This window comes from Geotrypetes seraphini, chromosome 1 (assembly GCF_902459505.1).
Source record: "Geotrypetes seraphini chromosome 1, aGeoSer1.1, whole genome shotgun sequence".
Classification (NCBI taxonomy): Eukaryota; Metazoa; Chordata; class Amphibia; order Gymnophiona; family Dermophiidae; genus Geotrypetes; species Geotrypetes seraphini.
Window position 1 is genome coordinate 454,584,145 of NC_047084.1, and position 18,065 is coordinate 454,602,209.

Below are 18,065 nucleotides of genomic sequence, written 5' to 3' on the forward strand. Positions count from 1 at the left end.
AAGGTTGGGCAGCATGCGCTGTGGGAGAATCCACAAACTAATCAGTCAGAGGCTGGGCGAATTCCAATTGGATCCCGACCGAATAAAGTAAAGAACCCACTGGTTGGATGAAATGCAAACCAAAGCTGGCAGAAACGCTGATAGATTGCTCCCTATCTGTAGGGGGGGGGTATCCCCAAGCCTGACTTCATTGCACCTTCTTGGCAGGAGGTGCAGGATGGGAGCCAGATGGCTGGGCATGTCTGTAGCCGGAGTACCTCTGCTAGGAGCTCTGGTCTGAGATGTGATGTTGGGATATGAGTGATAATGCCTGGAGTCATGAAAATTAGAGCAACCAGAATCCCTAGGGGGTCTGGGTCTTAGGGCGAATGACCACCAAAGAATCCATGAGGTTGACCAGGCCCTTGTCAAAATAACTGCACTGAAAGGAAAGTCTCACCAAAGTAGCCTTGAAAGTGGAAACACCAGCCCATTGTCTAATTCAGAGTATCCTGCGGGCAACACTACTTGCATAAGGTCACGTAAAGCGTCAGTCACATAATCTGACCCAGCCAAAAGAAGTTGAAGAGGATAATCTACTGTCTCACTCTCCAGGGTGTGCAGGTGAGACAGACAAGTGTATCATATAAAAGATGCCACCAAAGCAGCCTTAAAGCCCAAAGCAGCTGCATCAAAATGCCTCTGGAGAACTAGGTCCACATGGCGGTCCTGCATATCTGTAAGCACCAAATCACTTTCCCTGGGAAGAGATGTGCAGTTAGTTACCTGCATAACCTAGGAATCCACTCTAGGCTGATCCAGAACCTGCAGGCAATCCAGTGCCAGAGGGTACAAACGAGACACGTCCCTCAATAACATAAGAGCACATTCCAGATCATCACATTGCACTGATATTAAAATGCTCATATGAGAGTGCCAGGGAAAGGTGAAAGACTGAGCACACACGACAAAGCCAGGAGGAAGAGGATGAAGCCGGCTGAGTGACCAAATGCAACTCCTGCAAAGACTCAGAAATAAGATTGGCAAGGACAGACTAAAATAAGCACAGAATTGTGGGATTGTCCCCAGGTTCTAGAGCCCCTGAAGGATCCGAAGATCCAGCATACAGTCCCTGGTCCCCCGTCCTTGGAAGCACTGCACCTGTAAATAATGGGTCAGCAAGCTGGTAATCAGCATTAGAATCAGGATCAAGCAGACCAGTAACAGCAGCTGACTGATGCAAAAAAATGCCCATAGAAGCAACGCCAGTGAGATGCGCAGCTGAGGCGGAGCAGGACTGCGCAGAACACCGGCTTTGAAATGTATTTCACAACTGCTTCAGAAACCATGATAAAGTCTCTGGCTCCTGGGGCGCGTAGTCACCCTCCAATGACTTAACCATGCATTTCGCAGGCTGCGGAGTCCGCAGCCTTGTGCACAGAACTATCAGCTGTGCTGAGCCCCCAAAATAAAGAAAGCCAACCCACTGGGCTAGCCAAGCGTTTTGTCACCTGCTGGATCAGGGGAGAGGCTAAGCTTTGAGCTGCTTACCCTCCCGGCTGCGGTACGTGGTGGAAGAACACTCCTGAAGTACCTAATTTGCACAATCCTGGCATGAATTCAGCCTAAGGACTCCATCCCAACAAGATTTGAAGCAAAAATTGCAGTTTTGGAGAAGCAGGGAGCTTTAACAAAAAGCGCAAAAAAACCAAATTTGCACCAAAATCGCAATATTTTTCACACTTACTAAAAGTTTAAAAAAACAGTAATTTTCAGATTTTTCCAGTGAAGGAACCCCCCTCCCACACACACACTTTTCAGACCCCCTCCCCCCCACCCCCCGATTCTCCTCACAGGCTGTGACAGCCTGTACTCACTGTGACCTGTCTGTGGAACTGTGCTGCAGTCTACCTCAGCTCTTATAGTAGCTGGATCAGAGAATCACTAACTCATGCTGGGAATGCCTCTATAATGCTGATCTTTGAGCTGCCAGTCAGACCCTATGCCTGACTGCACCTCCACCCCTGCAGACTGAAGAACGTACACCAAAACAGGCAGAGGTGAGAAGACGCAAACGGCACCCTGTGAGACACCACAGAGCCTCCTAAGGGTGCCTAACAGCCTGCGCTCAACCCCTGCTTAACAGTAGGTGACACAACTTCAGGGACATCCTTGAGCTCCAAAGAAAACTAAGCAGGCTGGCTAACAGGTACTTACTGGGATTGGCCTGTCAGCTACAGACTGTGTTCTCAATGTAGGTAAAGCTGAACAAACACTCTGAAAAAAATGACTAAAAACACCAAATAAAATAATAATGAGGAAAGAGCAAAATAAACACACTCCTGCTGGCACACGTGCAGAAGGAAAAAGCTGTAGGTGGAGCTAAGGAGCTCAGTGAAGTACAGAAGAGGCACAGAGAAAAATCCAAACTAGATTCTTTCAGCAGATGAAGACACTACCCACTTGTCAAGAATGTCTCACCTATTGCACTGGAAATCGCTTTGGGGAAATCTCTTCATGAAAAGGCAGTTAATAAATTTCAATAAAGTATCCCAGAATTGCCCTCCCCCTACCCCCCAAAAAATTTCTATGACACCATAATAGATTGATGTATGTATAGGTATCTTGGCACGTGAGAAGAAGGAGAAATTAGGTTTTTACCTGCTAATTTTCTTTCTTTTAGACTATCCAGACTGGCCCAGTCCACTGATGGGTAATAGCTCACCATGACCACCAGTGAACTGGGCCGGTCTGGAGAGTTGCTAAAGAAGGTATAATTTTTTTTACATAGATGGAAGCAGTGCAATGCATCCACCAATTCTAATTCTTTCTGCTGTCCTGCTAGGACCTCAGGAAAGTCAAGTCAACTGACCAGCCACAAAGAGAATCATACAAGACCCACAACCTAGAAATTTCCCTTTGGATTGCGATTCTCCCTATTAAACTATCAATATGGCTGTCAGCAACATAAATACTAAAATCAACACGCATAATTTTGACTTGTTGTCTGGAAATCCTGCAACATAAACAAACATAAAAACTCACTTTTACATTAGAAAACCATTAAGTTCTATGCAGTTCACAAAAGATTAAGAGTATACAAAGTGAATACAATAAGTGAGGTTAACCTAATTTCCAAAATATTTAATAAAGAGATATGTTTTTAAAGCATGCCAAAATTGTTGGTAGATGTCAGAAGACATAATTAAATGATACAAATCCTTGTTCCATAATGCCACTTGAAAGGACAGAAGACACAGATGAAATCTTTTAAATTTGCAACCCTTGGCAGATGGAAAAGTGAATAATGCATGAGATTTTCTGGAATGTTTTGAACTAGTAAAATGTGAATGAATCCAAGAGATATTCCAGTATTAAGCCAACTGATGCCTTAAAGCAAATGCATCCAAATTTGAACTTGACCTAAGCCTCGACTGGTAGCCAATGCAATTGTCAATAGAAAGGTGTGACATGGTCATCCTTTGGGATTATAGATCAATTGGACAGCAGCATTCTGTATAATGCACAATCTTTTAAGATTTTTTTGAGCTCCAGCAAGATGCACAATATTACAGTAATCAAGAAGGCTCAAAACCAGGAACTGCACAAGTCTGAAATAATTTGTATCAAAATATGCTCTAATAGCTCTTAATTTCCACAGCGTGTGGAAACCCTTACGAACTGTAGAGTCAACCTGGTTTGTCATGGTTAGACTATGGCCTAAAACTACTCCCAGTATAATAGTAGGTTGAATAAAGCACAGTTACTTACCGTAACAGGTGTTATCCAGGGACAGCAGGCAGCTATTCTAACTAGTGGGTGACGTGATCCAACGGAGCCCTGATGCGGACGCCTCACAAGCAGACTTGCTTGAAGAAACTCGAAGTTTCGAGTCGCCCACACCGTGCATGCCTTCCCGCCCAGCACAGGGCGCATCTCCTCAGTTCAGACAGCTAGCAGAGAAGCCAACCCGGGGAGGAGGGTGGGATGTGAGAATAGCTGCCTGCTGTCCCTGGATAACACCTGTTACGGTAAGTAACTGTGCTTTGTCTCAGGACAAGCAGGCAAGTATTCTCACTAGTGGGTGACTTCCAAGCAAACCAAAGTGGGATGGTGGGAGAGTTGGCAACTTAGGAAAATAAATTTTGCAATACTGTTTGCCCAAACTGTCCATCCCGTCTGGAGAAAGTATCCAGACAATAATGAGAAGTGAAGGTATGAACTGAGGACCAAGTGGCAGCCTTACAAATTGCCTCAATAGGTGTAGATCTGAGGAAAGCCACAGAAGCTGCCATTGCTCTGACCTTATGGGCTGTGACTTTACTGTGAAGGGGTAATCCAGCCTGGGCATAGCAGAAAGAGATACAAGCCGCCATCCAGTTGGAGATGGTGCGTTTAGAAATTGGATGTCCCAACTTTTTGGATTGAAGTAGACAAAAAGTTGAGGAGCAGTTCTGTGTGGTTTGGTGCGTTCCAAGTAGAAGGCCAAAGCACGTTTACAGTCCAGAGTATGAAGAGCCGATTCTCCAAGGTGAGAATGAGGCTTTGGAAAAAACACATGAAGCTCACTGACTCGTCGAGCAGAAGTGAGGCCAATGAGAAACACCACTTTCCAAGTGAGATACTACAGATGAGCCTTGTCCATTGGTTCAAATGGAGGTTTCATCAGTTGAGCAAGAACAACATTGAGATCCCAAACCACAGGAGGCAGTTTTTGAGAGGAGGGTTGATAATGAAAAGTCCTTTCATGAATCTGGAAACTAAAGGATGAGCAGAGACAGGTTTCCCTTCAATACGCTGATGGAAAGAAGCAATTGCACTAAGGTGGACTCGGATCGACTTGAGACCAGACTGAGAAAGGTGCAACAGATAGTCCAAAACTGAAGATAAGGAGGAAAGTTGAGGCTCCTTATGATGAGAAAAACACCAAGTAGAAAATCTAGTCCATTTTTGGTGATAGCATTGTCTAGTAGTAGGCTTCCGTGAAGCTTCCAAAACATCCCTCACAGATTGAGAAAACTGCAGATGAGCTATGTTGAGAGGAACCAAGCTGTCAGGTGTAGAGACTGCAGGTTGGGATGAAGCAGAGATCCCTGATGCTGCGTAAGTAGAGAGGTGAGTTGAAGTAGAAGGGAGTATCAGGGTTGTCTGGTCCACCGAGGAGCAACCAGAATCATGGTGGCGTGGTCGGACTTCAGCTTGACCAGCGTCTTTTGAATGAGATGAAACGGAGGAAACGCATATAGAAAGAGATTTGTCCAATCCAGAAGAAAAGCATCTGCCTCAAGGTGATGCGGAGTGTAGATCCTGGAGCAGAACTGAGGCAGCTTGAAGTTGTGGGGGGCTGTAAAGAGATCTATCTGAGGCGTTCCCCACTGAGAGAAGATGTGATGCAGGGGCATGGAATGGAGAGTCCATTTGTGAGGCTGTAGGAGACGACTCAAGTTGTCTGCTAAGGCATTATCCGCCCCCTGAATGTAGACAGCTTTGAGGAAGGTGTTGTGGCGAATTGCCCAATCCCTAACTTTCAAAGCTTCCTGACAGAGGGAGGCAGATTCCGTGCCTCTCTGCTTGTTGACATAATACATGGCGACTTGATTGTCCGTGCGAATGAGGACTACACGGTCGTGAAGCAGATGCTGAAAAGCATTGAGAGCATTGAAAATCGCCCTGAGTTCCAGGAGATTGATGTGACACTGACGATCCGTACTGGTCCAATAGCCTTGAGTACGGAGACCATCTAGATGAGCCCCCCCAAGCATAAATTGAAGAATCGGTCGTGAGAACCTTCTGATGAGGGGGCATGTGAAAAAGTAAGTCTCTGGATAGATTGGAAGAGAGCATCCACCAGCGAAGAGACTGTGTCAGAGCAGGAGGGACCTGGATGTGTCGAGTCAGAGGGTCGGAAACCTGCGTCCATTGAGATGCAAGGATCCACTGCGGAATCCTGAGGTGAAGTCTGGCAAAAGGAGTCATGTGTACTGTAGAAGCCATGTGACCCAGAAGAACCATCATGTTTCTCGTTGAGATGGACTGGCGAGAGGAGACCGAATGACAAAGATGGAGAAGAGCTTCCAGATGTTGTTGAGGAAGAAACGCTCCGAGTTGGACAATATCCAGAACAGCTCTGATGAATGGAAAAGTCTGAGAAGGCTGGAGATGGGATTTCGGAAAGTTGATTTTGAAACCCAGACTCTGCAGGAACCAGATAGTTCGCTGGGTCGCTAGGACGACTCCCTGAGACGTGGAATCCTTGATGAGCCAGTCATCCAGGTAGGGAAACACCTGCAGACCATGGTTCCTGAGCGCAGCGGCCACCACCACCAGGCACTTGGTGAAGATACTGGGCGACGAGGCCAGGCCGAAAGGGAGCACTCTGTATTGAAAATGAAGATGTCCCACCCGAAATCTGAGGTATGGACGGGAGGCCGGATGGATGGGAATGTGTGTGTAGGCCTCTTTGAGATCCAGAGAGCATAACCAGTCGTTCTGCTCGAGGAGGGGATACAGGGATGCTAGGGTCAACATGCAAAACTATTCTCTGAACAGAAGTTTGTTGAGCACCCTGAGATCCAAAATAGGATGCAGATTGCCTGTTTCTTTGGAACAAGAAAGTACCGGGAGTAAAAATCCTTGTTCTGCTGAGCCAAATGAACTGGCTCGATAGCTCGGAGCTAAAGCAAAGCTTGAGCTTCCTGAAGAAGAAGGGTGGTCTGGGCAGAGTTGGAAGGATACTCTCTTGGAGGATGTTCCGGAGGAACTTGATGGAACTGAAGAGAGTATCCCTCCCTGATGATGGAAAGGACCCAGAGGTCGGATGTAACAGTTGTCCATCGGTGGTAAAAATGATGGAGACGACCTCTGATAGGGGGAAAAACGGGAAATGACAGAACGACTGTGGTTATGCTTTGTATCAGACAGTCAAAAAGGCTGAGGAGCCTTAGGTACAGCAGGTGGCTGAGGCTTCTGCTGCTTCTGAGGATGTTGCCTCTTGACAGGCTGACGAATGGAAGGAGCCTGTTTTGGTGGAAAACGCCGTTGGTAGATTAGAGAAGGGCGTGAATGTCGAGGAGGAGCCGGCTTCGGCTTTGGACGGAGAATGGATTGAAAAGACTTCTCGTGGTTCGAAAGCTTCTTGGTGGCTGCCTCAATGGGCTCGTCAAAGAGGTCATTGCCAGTGCAAGGAACATTAGCCAGCCGGTCCTGCAGGTTAGGATCCATGTCGATGGTACGGAGCCATGCCAGATGCCGCATGGCCACCGAGCAAGCTGTAACTCGAGCAGACAGCTCAAAGGCATCATAGGAGGACTGAAGAAGCTGCAGCCAAAGTTGGGACAAGGATGCAAGGACTTAATGCACACGAGAATCCAAATAAGGCATGAACTTTTAAAGGATAGAGAGAAAAACTCAAAATAGGTGATGAAATGAAAATTATAATTAAGGACTCTGGAGGTCATCATAGAGTTTTGGAAGATGCGACGACCAAATCTGTCCATCGTTTTGCCCTCCCTGCCCGGAGGAACAGTAGCATACACCTGGGAAGGGTGAGATCTTTTTAAAGAAGATTCAACCAGAAGGGATTGGTGAGACAATTGAGCAATGTCAAACCCCTTGTGATGAACAGTCCTGTATCTGGAATCCAATTTGCCTGGAACTGCTGGAATGGAATAAGGAGTTTCCAGACAGCGGACAAAGGTTTGATCCAAAAGCTTGTGAAGAGGAAGCTTGAGGGATTCAGCAGGAGGTTGAGGAAGATGCATGGTCTTGAGATACTCCTTGGAAAACTTAGATCCAGTGTCAAGTTGAATATCCAAATCAACTGCCATCTGACGGAGGAAAGAACGATGAAAATCAGCGATTCTGAGAAAAAAGAACCCAAAACCGCGGACTAAAGAAGGCAAAAGTGAAAAATACTTCACGCAGAGAGTCGGATGGACTTCTCGGCTCCGCAGAAAAGCAAGAACTGAGGAGACGCGCCATGTACTGGGCGGGAAGGCACTCGCGCATGCGCGGTGCGGGCGACTCGAAACTTCGAGTTTCTTCATGCAAGTTTGCTTGTGAGGCGTCCGCATCGGGGCTCCGTTGGATCACGTCACCCACTAGTGAGAATACCTGCCTGCTTGTCCTGGGATAATATAAGTTTTGCATTTAAAACTATAGACGTCACTAGTGCTGCCTGATTCAGGAAAAAATATTTTTGATTCAATTCAGTCTATTGAATCAATTTTTTGATTCAATTCGATTTTCCTGCCCAATTGGGTGTTTTTTCCAAACATCCTGGTGGGTTTATTTTTTAGCCTCTACACCCCCTTTGCCCTCTACTACCCACATTGGTCCTGTGGTGCCCTCTCTATGTTAAATCCTAGCTCACATTCGCGGTCCAACACCAGCTCTGGAAGAATACACATTTCAAATCTGACATATTGTAATCACAAAACAGAAAATAAAATTATTTTTCCTACCTTTTCTTGTCTGGTTATTTTTCAAATCATGTTGGTACCATGTTGGTCTGGTTGTCTTCTGATCAGGCTCTCCTTCTTTCTTCTTTCTCCGTGCTAACCATCCATCTTCCATCTCTGTGCTCCCCTTCTGTTTCACTTTTCTCTCTCACCCAGAGATCTGGCATCTTTCTCCATCCCCCCGCAGCTGCAACAATGGACTCTACCATCCACAGATCCACCTTTTCTCAACTACCCTTTCATCCAGCATCTCTCTTCTGTGTCCCTGTCCCTATTCTCCTCTCCAATACTGTCCCCGTTCCTATGCTCCCTCCATGTCCAGCATCTTATCTCTCCCCATATCCAGCTTCTTTCTCTCTTCCTTACCTCTTGTATCCCCTTCCCTAGGTACAGGCTTTCTCCTACTAACTCTCCTACCATCCTGCACCCTGCCCACCTACTTTGGAGCAGTATCTATCCCTTTTGTACACTTGCCCTTGTGGTCTTGCATTTCTTCTCCCTCTCTCCTTTAGTCCAGCACCTCTCCTTTGCTTTCCTCCCCCTCTTTTTTGTTTGGTCTCTCTCTTCCCTTCACCCCAGGTCTGGCATCTCTCCTCCCCTCTCTTACTCCTTCCTCCTCCTCCCTCTGCAAAGGCCTGCCTCCCCACCGCGAAGGAACTCTTCCTCCTCTTCCCTCTGCACAAGCCTGCCTCTCTGCCATGAAGGCACTCTTCGGCCTGCTCCCCGCTGCGAAGACCTGCTCCCCCCCCACGCTAAGGCCTGCCCCCCTGCCGTGAGCCACTCTTTTCTCCTGCTCCCTGCCACGAAGACCTTCCCCGCACCCCCTGAAATGGTCTGCCCTCCTGCCGTGAAGGCACTCTTCGGCCTGCTCCCCCCGCAAGCCTGTATCCTCCCTCAGCTTCCCCGCTCTTACTTTAGGTTAACACGGCAGCTTGCAGGCTCGTTGGTATTATAGCGATCCCTGTAGCTACCCGTCTACCTCAGCAGCACGTTCTCTCTGTCGCGATAGTGTCCCTGACGTCAGAGCACAGGCAGGACGTAGCAAAGAGAACGTGCTGCTGAGGACGAGGGGCAGCTGCAGGGATCGCTATAACACCAACGAGCCTGCAAGCTGCCTTAAGGAGGTAAGAGCGGGGAAGCTGGGGGAGGCCTTTCTGACTGACTCTTCCCCTTCAAGCAGGAGCGGCATCGGATGGCCAGCAAGAGGCAGCGCTGAAGCTCCTACTTTTGGAAGATACGGGGGAAGTGTCAATTATTGAATCGGGAGGCCGATTTTTTGGGAAATTGAATTGATTCACCTGATTCAAATCGGTGAATCGATGTGAATCGGGCAGCACTAGACATCACATCGTCTTTCTGGCTCATAGAAAATTCTGCCATCCTTGATTCAATTATCAGTAGGATGTCAACAACATTATGACTGATATGAGAAAGAGGTAGAAATAGGGATCAGAACGGTTATATCTTCCATATTATTATTATTATTATTATTATTAGGTTCTTATATCCCGCCATACCCAAAGAGTTCTAGGCGGTTTACATTCGTTACATTAGGATCCGGTCTGAACCCTATAGCTAAACAATTTGATCTCCCAAAAAGGACAGATAAATATTAAAGAGCAAAGGAGACAACGGTGAGTCCAGTGGCACACCGAATGAATTGCTCCAACTATTAGAGTATTTGTTAAGTCGTACTTGATACGTGCGTGATGTTAAGAAGCCTTCAAACCATTTAAAAACCTTACCATGCACTCCAAAAACATCCAAGTACTCCAGTAATTTTTTTGTGTTTGTCTAAGTCAAATGCACTACACAAATCTAGCTGTAATATTAGAGCACTGGCACGTTTACTAAACAGATTACAGAGATTATCCAAAATTGAAGCTAAGACTGTCTCAGTGATATATAAAAGTCTAAAGCCCGATTGTGATCCATATAATTTAACAGCTGTATGTAGACCAATACTTCCATGATATTTACAAAAAACAGAATAGACGCTATAGGCCTGTAGTTAACTAGCAATGAAACTGAATCTCTAAGGTTTTTTTTGGAATGGGAGTAATAATGTTATGATCTCCTGTAGATGGAAATTTACCATTATCAAACAGATGGGTTAGCCAACTAAATAGATCCAATTGAAAATTTAAGGGAGCTGATTTCATAATTGCTGGGGGCAAGGATCCAGAGAACAGTATGATTTCACATACTTAAGAATATAAGAATAGCCTTACTGGCTCAGACTAATGGTCCATCAAGCCCAGTAGCCCGTTCTCACGGTGGCCAATCCAGGTCACTAGTACCTGGCCAAAACCCAACATGTAGCAATATTCCATGCTACAAATACAGGGCAATAAATCCCAATTCGGATTTCCAAATGTACCCAGCTTAAATCCATATAGCAGGTCTCTAATTTTTCTTGTTGGTCACCGAGCATGATATTCTTAAGCTATCAATTTTTTTACTAAAATAGTTTGCTAAATCCTCTGAGTTAAGAGGAACAATGTGAATTGATTGAAAAAAATGTTGTCATATCAAAAATATTGGTAACAAGTTTAAACATTAAGATTTCATAGATTTGCCATTTACAATGGGAGAGAGAATATTTAAGAGTTTCAGGATAGTGGGGAAGATACAATGGAATTTGGTAATTTAAGTAAAACAACCATTCTTTTTTAAGACTGATCATTGTGATCTCTGGCCTTTTCACTGTAAATATTTTGTGAATTACAAACATAGCTATAAAACTGCATCTCTACATTGCATACAGATTTCAGCCCCCCTTACCTTGGCTAACTGTATGAGGGTATCAAGGACATGCCGGCACACCACCGGGGCAGCTTGTGGATGGATATGCACTGTGGAGCCACAGCCCGAGTGCTTCTCTGTATGCTTCCGCCCCAATGATCTTTGGATCTGGAAGATGTTAGTCCGGCATCCAAGGGCTGCATCCATTGAGACAGAGAGCCAGGATAGCTGGCTAGAGCTCTTAGATTCCATTTTGTGTAATAGGTCAAAGGCCCGATTTTCCTGGGTCCCACATGATTTGCTACTGGCTCTTTTCCCTCTGTCCTCTGTGGCACTGGTAGACATGGGCTTGGGAGTCTCAATGCAAAGCTCACTTTCACTGCTGCGCTGGAGAATGGATAGCAGGCTTCGAATCACCCAGCTGCGGGTTTGAGCATGGTAGCAGAGGTTGCGCAACACCCGGTGCAGTCGACTTGTGTTTAGCTTGGGCTCATCCACAAACAGAAGGACCAACAGGCAGGAAAGTGCTTCATGGTCTAGCAGGAGTCGTCCCCGGAGGCGCAGAAGGCTGTCCACACTACCGGCTGATGGCCTGAAAAGAAGAAAGCAAACACCTGGATTAACCAGCCACTATTGATAGTTTCAAGTTTATAAAGTTTCTTTAAAATATTTGATTTGATCGCAAAATCCAAATCCAATGCGATTTACATTTAGTTAAAAACCTCTTTAATCTTTCCTCATATGAGAGTACCTCATGAAAGACTTCTGAGGAAATCAGAAATAATTATTATCTCATGAAAGACTTCTGAGGACATCAGAAAGTCATGGGATAGGAGGTAAAGCACAGTTACTGACCGTAACAGGTGTTATCCAGGGACAGCAGGCAGATATTCTTAACTGATGGGTGACGGCACTGACGGAGCCCCGGTACGGACAATTTTAGAGTGATTGCACTTTAAGAACTCAGAAAGTTCTAGTTAGGCCGCACCACGCATGCGCGAGTGCCTTCCCGCCCGACGGAGGTGCGCGGTCCCCAGTTAGGATAAGCCAGCTAAGAAGCCAACCTGGGGAGGTGGGTGGGACATAAGAATATCTGCCTGCTGTCCCTGGATAACACCTGTTACGGTAAGTAACTGTGCTTTATCCCAGGACAAGCAGGCAGCATATTCTTATGTCCCACCCACCTCCCCAGGTTGGCTTCTTAGCTGGCTTATCCTAACTGGGGACCGCCGGGGTCGCGGCGAGGGGTAGCTCCGCCCACCCCCACCGCGCCACAGGTCGCGTCGGCGCCCGGGCTCCCCTTTAAGAAGGGAAGCCAGGGCACGAAGCAGACCTCAGCGGTTGCAGTGTCCCTTCGTTTTTTTGAGAGCGTAGAAAAGCGGCCACCATAATGAGACACTTTGTGAATACCCTGGGAGAGGAGGCAAGACTGAAGGGTAACACTTTGTACTGGTAATGACAGCGATTGATCATGAAGCGGAGATACTGTCTGGAGGCCAGATTGACCGGGATGTGAGTGTAGGCCTCCTTGAGATCGAGGAAGCATAGCCAGTCGCCCTGAGTGAGAAGAGGATAAAGTGTGGCCAGAGAAAGCATTTTGAACTTTTCCTTGACCAAGCATTTGTTGAGATCTCGGAGATCTAGTATGGGTCTGAGGTCCCTGGGTTTTTTGGGAACCAGAAAATAGCGGGAGTAGAATACCTGCCCCTTCTGATCTAGAGGAACTTCCTCTATGGCGTTCAGAAGAAGAAGGGATTGGACCTCCTGAAGGAGGAGGGAGGACTGAGATGTGTTCAAAGCAGACTCTTTTGGAGGACTTTGGGTGGGAAGAGTCTGAAAGTTGAGAGAATAGCCGTGGCGAATGATGTTTAGAACCCACTGGTCTGAAGTGATGATCTCCAAACGGCTGAGGAAAGTAGAAAGATGTCCTCCTATGGGTTGAGGCAGAAGGGATGATGGTGGAAAACTGGCTAGGCCCTGGAGAATGAAGTCAAAAGGGTTGAGTGGACTTCGGTTGTGCCGGAGGCTTCACCTGTTGCTGCTGTGGAGCACGAGGTTGTTGGCGTTGCTGCTGACGTTGGCGTCTAGGCTGCAGAGGAGCAGATGGTAAGGGTCTAGCAGAGTAGCGGCGCTGATAGGACAATTGTTGGCGAAAGGGCCGAGCAGGTGGAGGCTTCTTTTTATTCTTTAGAAGAGTGTCCCAGCGAGTCTCATGTGCTGACAATTTCTGTGTGGTGGAATCGAGAGAGTCACCAAATAACTCGTCCCCGAGGCAAGGAGCATTGGCAAAGCGGTCCTGGTGGTTGATATCAAGCTCCGAAACCCTAAGCCAAGCCAGACGGCGCATAGCCACAGCCATCACAGTAGCCCTCGAGGTGAGTTCAAAGGTGTCGTAAATTGAACGACCATGAATTTTCTAAGCTGTAAGAGACTGGAAATGTACTGGTGGAAAGAAGTCAGTTTCCGTTCAGGTAAGTACTTTTCAAAGGAAGCCAGTTGTTGAATGAGGTGCTTCAAATAAAAGGAAAAATGAAATGCATCATTACCTGATCTATTGGGAAGCATAGCATTTTGGTACAAACGCTTGCCAAACTTATCCATGGCCTTCCCCTCTCTGCCAGGAGGGACAGAAGCATAGACACTAGTGCCCGCAGACTTTTTGAGCGTGGACTCAACCAACAAAGATTTATGCGGGAGCTAGGGTTTGTCAAAGCCTGGAATTGGAATGACTTTGTATAAAGTATCCAACTTGCGAGGAGCACCAGGGATGGTTAAAGGTGTCTCGAGATTTTTATAGAAAGTCTCCCTCAAAATGTCATGTAGGGGCAATTTAAGAAATTCCTTTGGAGGCTGATCAAAGTCCAAAGCTTCAAGGAATGCCTTAGATTTCTTGGATTCAGCCTCCAAAGGAATAGAAAGAGACTCGCACATCTCCTTTAAAAAGGATGTAAAGGAGGAATGTTCCGGTTTAGAAGAAGGTTTCAGTAGAGAGGGGTCTTCCTCAGCTGAAGAAACCTCGTCCTCAGACAGCAAAGGCTCCTCAGAGTCATCCCACAGATCAGGGTCCCGTACCTGAGAGCCTCGACCCCGGGAGTCTGGTGTCGAAGGTTCAGCATGCTGGGTTTTGCGTACCGACTTCCCAGATCGCATAGAGGTGGTACCTGGAGAAGTTAGAGGTTGCCAGGAGTGATCAGACAGCAGTGGAGGTTCGGTCGTTTGAACAGCCCGATGGAAGCCTCTCGGTTCCGCAGATAATACTGGCATGGAAGCCGAGGAGGCAGAATGGACCGGTACCGAAAGAGTGGAAGCCGACAATAGCGGCTGCTCCACGGCCGGTACCGGCGGCTCAGACCGGACCGGAACTGGAAGGTTCAGTGCAAACAGAGCAGAAAGGAGCTGCTATAAAGCAATGTTACTTACCGTAACAGTTGTTATCCAGGGACAGCAGGCAGCTATTCTCACTAGTGGGGTGATGTCATCCGACAGAGCCCCGATACGGACATCTTGCAAGCATGTCTTGCTTGAAGAAACTCAGAAGTTTCGAGATGCCCGCACCGCGCATGCGCCAGTGCCTTCCCGCCCGATGGTCCGGGTGTATCTCCTCAGTTCAGGTAGCTAGCAGAGAAGCCAACCCAGGGGAGGTGGGTGGGACGTGAGAATAGCTGCCTGCTGTCCCTGGATAACAACTGTTACAGTAAGTAACATTGCTTTATCCCAGGACAAGCAGGCAGGTATTCTCACTAGTGGGTGACCTCCAAGCTAACCTCAATGGGATGGAGGGAGAGTTGGCAACTTAGGAGAAAAAATTTTGTAACACAGTTTGGCCAAACTGCCCATCCCGTTTGGAGAAAGTATCCAGGCAATAATGAGAGGTGAACGTATGAACCGAGGACCAAGTGGCAGCCCTACAAATCTCCTCAATCGGTGTCGATCTGAGGAAGGCTACAGAGGCTGCCATTGCTCTGACCCTATGTGCTGTGACCTTACAGGGAAGGGGTAATCCAGCCTGGGCATAGCAGAAAGAGATATAAGCCGCCATCCAGTTGGAGATGGTGCGCTTCGATACAGGTCGTCCCAACTTGTTTGGATCAAAGGAGACGAAAAGTTGAGGAGCAGTTCTGTGTGGTTTGGTGCGATCCAAGTAGAAAGCCAAAGCACGTTTACAGTCCAGAGTGTGAAGAGCTGATTCTCCAGGATGAGAATGAGGCTTTGGAAAGAACACTGGAAGCACAATGGATTGGTTGAGGTGAAATTCAGAGACCACTTTAGGCAGGAATTTCGGGTGAGTGCGGAGGACCACCTTGTCATGATGGAATACTGTGAAAGGTGGGTCCGCCACCAAGGCCTGAAGCTCACTGACCCTGCGAGCAGATGTGAGGGCCACCAGAAAAACCACTTTCCAAGTGAGAAACTTTAGTGGAGCCTTGCTCAGAAGCTCAAAAGGAGGTTTCATAAGCTGAGAAAGGACAACATTTAGATCCCAAACCACTGGAGGCGGTTTGAGAGGAGGATTGACATGAAAAAATCCTTTCATAAATCTGGAAACCACAGGATGAGAAGAGAGAGGTTTCCCTTGTAGAGGCTGATGGAAAGCCGCAATAGCACTCAGGTGGACTCGTATAGATGTCGACTTGAGACCAGACTGAGACAGATGTAAAAGATAGTCCAAAACAGAGGATAGGGAGGCTCGCTAAGGCTCCTTAGAATTGGAAATACACCATGAAGAAAATCTAGTCCATTTTTGGGAGTAGCATTGACCAGTAGCAGGCTTCCTGGAAGCCTCCAAGACATCCCTCACCGCCTGGGAAAACTGGTGCGGAGTTACGTTGAGAGAAACCAAGCTGTCAGGTGGAGAGACTGCAGGTTGGGATGAAGCAGAGACCCCTGATGCTGAGTAAGCAGTGAAGGAAACACTGGAAGTAGGTACGGTTCCCTGCTGCTGAATTGAAGTAGAAGGGAGAACCAAGGTTGCCTGGGCCACCGAGGAGCTATCAGAATCATGGTGGCATGTTCGGACTTCAGTTTGACTAGAGTCTTTTGAATGAGAGGGAATGGCGGAAACGCATACAGAAAGCGATTTCCCCAATCCAGCAGAAAAGCATCTGCCTCGAGGCGATGAGGAGCGTAGATCCTGGAGCAAAACTGAGGCAGCTTGAAATTGTGGGGAGCCGCAAAGAGGTCTATCTGAGGCGTTCCCCACTGAGCAAAGATCTGATGAAGGGGCTTGGAGTGGAGTGTCCATTCGTGAGGCTGGAGAAGACGACTCAGTTTATCCGCCAAGACATTGTCCCTCCCCTGAATGTAGACAGCTTTGAGGAAGGTGTTGTGGCGAACCGCCCAATCCCGAGGGAGGCCGAGCCCGTGCCCCCTTGCTTGTTGACATAATACATGGCGACCTGATTGTCGGTGCGAATGAGGACCACCATGTCGTGAAGCAGATGTTGAAAAGCTTGAAGAGCATTGAAGATGGCTCTGAGCTCCAGAAGATTGATTTGATGGAGTCGGTCCGCACAGGTCCAGAATCCCTGAGTGCGAAGCCCATCCAGATGCGCTCCCCAGGCATAGGTCGAGGAATCGGTTGTGAGAACCTTCTAGAATGAAACAGCAAACCTCTGGATAGATTCGAAGAGGTCATCCACCAGAGCAGAGACTGCCGAAGAGCAGGAGTGACAGTGATGTGTCGAGTCAACGGATCCGACACATGAGTCCACTGAGATGCCAGGGTCCACTGAGGAATTCTGAGTTGGAGTCTGGCAAACGGCGTCACATGAACTGTAGAGGCCATGTGGCCCAGGAGGACCATCATGTGTCTCGCTGAGATGGTCTGGCGAGAAGACACAGACTGGCAGAGATGAAGAAGAGCATCCATGCGCTGAGAAGGAAGGAATGCTCTGAGACGTACGGTATCCAGGACAGCCCCGATGAAGGGAAGAGACTGGGTCGGCTGTAGATGAGACTTGGGAAAGTTGATCTCGAATCCCAAACTCTGCAGGAACAGAATCGTTGACAGGGTCGCTGAGAGGACCCCCGAGGCTGAGGGAGCCTTGATCAGCCAGTCGTCGAGGTAGGGGAATACCTGAAGACCTTGGTTCCGGAGGGCTGCGGCCACCACCACCAGACATTTGGTGAAGACTCTGGGGGACGGAGACAGGCCGAATGGAAGCACTCGATACTGCAGATGGAGATGTCCCACCCGAAATCTGAGGAACTTGCGAGAGGCCGGATGAATGGGAATATGAGTGTAGGCCTCCTTGAGATCCAGAGAGCATAACCAGTCGTTCTGCTCGAGGAGGGGGTAGAGAGAAGCAAGTGTCAGCATGCGAAACCTCTCTTTGACTAGGAATTTGTTGAGGACCCTGAGGTCCAAAATGGGTCGCAGGTCGCCCGTCTTCTTCGGAACAAGGAAGTACCGGGAGTAAAACCCCTGGTTCAGTTGGTCCGTCGGAACCGGCTCCACGGCACGAAGCCAGAGCAAAGCCTGAGCTTCCTGAAGAAGAAGGGCGGTCTGAGTCAAGTTGGAAGGATACTCTCTTGGAGGGTGGTCCGGAGGGACCCGATGGAAATGAAGAGAGTATCCTTCCTTGATGATAGTAAGGACCCAGAGGTCGGTTGTTATGGCCTCCCAGCGATGATAAAAATGATGGAGGCGCCCTCCGATGGGAAAAACAGGGGGAGGCAGAACGAGGTTGGTTATGCCCTCGACGAGACAGTCAAAAAGGCTGAGTGGTCTTAGGGACAGCAGGCGACTGAGACTTAGGCTGACCCTTCTGGGGAGGCTGACGCTTCGCCGGTTGCCTCGCAGGTGGAGTTTGCCTCGGCTGATAACGCCTCTGATAAATCAACGGCGGACGAGAAGGTCGAGACTGCTGAGGCTTAGGCTTC

The 18,065-nt window shown here is 47.9% G+C and overlaps 1 protein-coding gene across 7 annotated transcripts in view; it reads right to left on the bottom strand.

Moving 5' to 3' along the window:
* The window catches only part of HUWE1 (HECT, UBA and WWE domain containing E3 ubiquitin protein ligase 1), a 779,197-nt gene that overhangs the window by 142,517 nt on the left and 618,615 nt on the right, over window positions 1-18,065 (bottom strand). For all 7 annotated transcript variants that reach the window (XM_033921870.1, XM_033921880.1, XM_033921834.1 and 4 more), the window contains one exon: window positions 11,223-11,775. In XM_033921870.1, coding sequence (XP_033777761.1) covers window positions 11,223-11,775 — 553 coding nt within the window. The remainder of the gene's footprint in view (window positions 1-11,222; window positions 11,776-18,065) is intronic.